Source organism: Cucurbita pepo, chromosome LG11 (genome assembly GCF_002806865.2).
Source record: "Cucurbita pepo subsp. pepo cultivar mu-cu-16 chromosome LG11, ASM280686v2, whole genome shotgun sequence".
Taxonomy (NCBI): domain Eukaryota; kingdom Viridiplantae; phylum Streptophyta; class Magnoliopsida; order Cucurbitales; family Cucurbitaceae; genus Cucurbita; species Cucurbita pepo.
The window spans coordinates 3,231,890-3,235,139 of NC_036648.1; the positions used below are offsets into that span (position 1 = coordinate 3,231,890).

General features: G+C 35.7%; 1 protein-coding gene across 1 annotated transcript; it reads left to right on the forward strand.

The window, feature by feature from the left end:
- The first annotated feature begins 389 nt into the window (after positions 1 to 389).
- Positions 390 to 1,469, forward strand: LOC111805498 (trichohyalin-like). The gene has a single exon (XM_023690600.1). It carries the CDS (start codon positions 390 to 392, stop codon positions 1,467 to 1,469), a length of 1,080 nt encoding a protein of 359 aa, XP_023546368.1.
- Positions 1,470 to 3,250: the final 1,781 nt, after the last annotated feature.

Here is a 3,250-nt window from a genome sequence, read left to right on the forward strand (position 1 = left end):
TTCTAGTAAATTCTCCAGTTCCAAATCCAGCACGTGCAATTTCTCAAAAATCAGGTACGCCTCATTCTTCATCTACGTATTCGTATTGCATCTAGGGATTCGTATACAATGATAAAAATAGATTAGAAATTGGAGAACAGTTTCCTTCGACTGTCCCTAAAATTTTGCTCAATCGACTACCTCTCATGTTTTTGAACGAATACATAAAGAATCAACTGATGAGCAGGCTAGAATAATATAATTGCTAAAGTTCAAAAAAGCAGTCGATCAGACTATAAAAAAAATCAGTTAATTTCGGTTGAAAATAAATAGGCTTTAAAACTCATAAATAGGCTTTGCTTCAGAAAACTTATAAATGCTTTGCTTATTAGGAAAACTGCATTCTCTTGATGGCCCAAAACGAAGAGCTGAACACAAAAAGAGAAGGTAGCGCGAAAGACGATAGCGACAGTCGTGAGGCGGTGGAAACTGTTAGAAATGAAGTGATACACAGCGGATTTGGTGAAATCGCTGTATCGGAGACGAGAAAATCGAAGAAGGATGAACAACCGGATAGTAGAGAGCCTGAGCTCGAAGAGAGAGAGCTCCAATTGCAGGAAAGAGAATTTGAGGAAGAAAGAAGAAAGAGGATGGAATGGAGAGAAAGGATGGGAGAAATGCAAATTGAATATGAGAAACAGATGGTGCAAATGCAAGCTTCAAAATCCCTTCAAAATCCCAAAACAATGACGAAGAAGAAGCCCATGCGATCAGCGAACGAGCCAATGGAACTGCCAGATCATGAGGAGGAGAACAGAGATTCAGAGCAACAACTCAAAATTGTCTTGGATAAATCTGTGGAGAAGTCTCAGTTGCAGACGTTGAAATCCCTGAACGAGCACCTTTCGAAGGAGAAAGTATTGATTGAAAAAGAAAAGAAAGTTTTAGAAAAGGAGATCGAAAGGTTAGAGAAGGAAGTGGCTGAGCTGAGTGAGAGTTCCGTCTATCTCAAAGAGGAGAAGGAAAAGAATGGGAAGATAATCTCTCATCTTAGGAAGAAAGTTGAAGAATGTGTGGAGAGAGAGAAAGATTTGTTCAATGAGATTGAGGGTCTCGTAGACGAGCTAGTGAGTGATGAGAAAGATATAGAGAAACTGACTCAACAGAGAAACTCACTCGACGTGAACCTGAATCAAGTCCAACAGGAGGTAGTGAATTTACAGCATACGATTGAGACACTCTCTCGTGATAAAGCTGAAATGGAGGAAGCAAAAATGGAAGTGGAAAATGTCGTCGTGAACTTGCGAAGGGAATTGAGTAAACTGAAAGAAGTCATGATGTTTGAATCAAGCGTGGCTGAGAACGGGAGAAATGAAGAGTTGGTGTCTCAGATGGGTCGTTCTCGAGAAGATCCAAATGAAGTTTTATTAGAGAAGGACAACCTTATTTTGCCGCTCGAGGAAAAGGAGAGAAAATTGAAGAAACCATGACTGAGCTCGAGAAAATGAAAACCACGCAGGTAGAATAATTGAATAGAACATTTAAGTTTACGGTAAGTTTTGTTGGAAATAAACTTAAATGAGAAAAAAAAAAAAAAAAGCAGTTATTAATTTTGGTTTTAAAATTTAGTCAAAAGCAAATACTCGACACCCTTCACACAATTTCGTGAGAGTTATCTAAACGAGTTAGTTTCAGAGCGAGCGTTTATTTTCTACAAGTTGATATCAGAGCGGCTTTTAATTTCAACAAATTGGTATCAGAGCAATTTTATTTCAACAATCTCTGCTTAATTTCAGAGTAGTAGTCATCCCGATCTCTATTATTCCGTTCTATTTTGCTCACTATTGCAGGAATGGGCCAGAAATTAATTAATATTTATTGAATTATTAATTTGATATTAATTTATTATTTTGTAATAAATGGCATAATAACTATTAACTTTTCAATAATATTATATAATTTGGTCATGTTAATTATTATTTTGACTAAAGCCAAAATTTTGAATTATTATTATTATTATTATTATTATTATTATTATTTTGTGTGTTTGTGTGGCACTATTGTTCATGTGATTGTACTCCATGATTTCATTCAAACAAATATTCTTCCTACTTTTACAAAGTTTCTAAAAATCACATGCTCACCATACATTTCCTCTCGAATTATTCGAATTATTTCATTATAAACGTGTTTTTTGAACCGTTCAAGAGTTTTTTTTTTTTAATTTTAATATATTTTATGTTCGTTAAGCTTGTTGGATGATGAAAGTCCCGACTAATTTAGGGACTGATCCTGGGTTTATAAACAAAGAATACTCTCTCCATTGGTACAAGCCATTTTGAGGAAGTCCAAAAAAAAGCTGTGAGAGCTTATGCTCAAAGTGGACAATATCATACAAGTGTGGAGAGTTGTGTTCATCTAACATGGTATTAGAGTCATGCCCTAAGCTTAGTCGTGCTAATAGGTTGGTAAATCCTCAAATGTCGAACAAAGAACTCCAAAAGGAAATGAGTCAAGCCTCCTTGAAGGCAGTAAAAGATGACTAAGACTCCAAAGGAGTCAAGCCTCGATTAAGGGGATGGGTACTTTATTCGAGGGGAGGTATTGGATGGTGAGGCAGTAAAAAAATGACTATGACTCCAAAGGAGTCGAGCCTCGATTAAGGGGAGGCGTACTCTGTTCGAGAGGAGGTGTTGGATGATGAGGTAGTAAAAAATGACTACGACTCTAAAGGAGTCGAGCCCCGATTAAGGGGAGGCGTACTTTGTTTGAGGGGAGGTGTTGGATGATAAAAGTCCCACATCGACTAATTTAGGGAATGATCATGGATTTATAAACAAAGAATACTTTCTCCATTGGTACGAGGGATTTTGGGAAAGTCCAAAACAAAGTAACGAGAGCTTATGTTCAAAGTGAACAATATCATACCATTACGGAGAGTCGTGTTCATCTAATAAAGCTATGTTCGGTCTATAAATATTTTTCTTAATTAATATTATTTTTTAATAAAACTATATTTCATGTATTTTAAAAAAAGAAAAAAAAAATTGGGAGTAAAACAAGTGAGTTATGGGGTTTCCATGTGCCTTGAGAATAAATTCCCTCTCTTTTTTGCTTTTTATTTCTGTGGGCCCCACTGGATGCAGCTTCCCCCACTTTGTCACTTCAATTCCCTAAATTAATTATAACCGAAAAAAATCATTAATTTCTTAAATTATTTATTTTTTATTTTTTTTATTTTTTTTTTTATAGAAAAAGGAAGAGCTTTTGT

What these genes read in the sequence shown, in the direction of transcription:
- LOC111805498 (XM_023690600.1), top strand. Translation starts at nt 390, where the DNA reads ATGGCCCAAAACGAAGAGCTGAACACAAAAAGAGAAGGTAGCGCGAAA.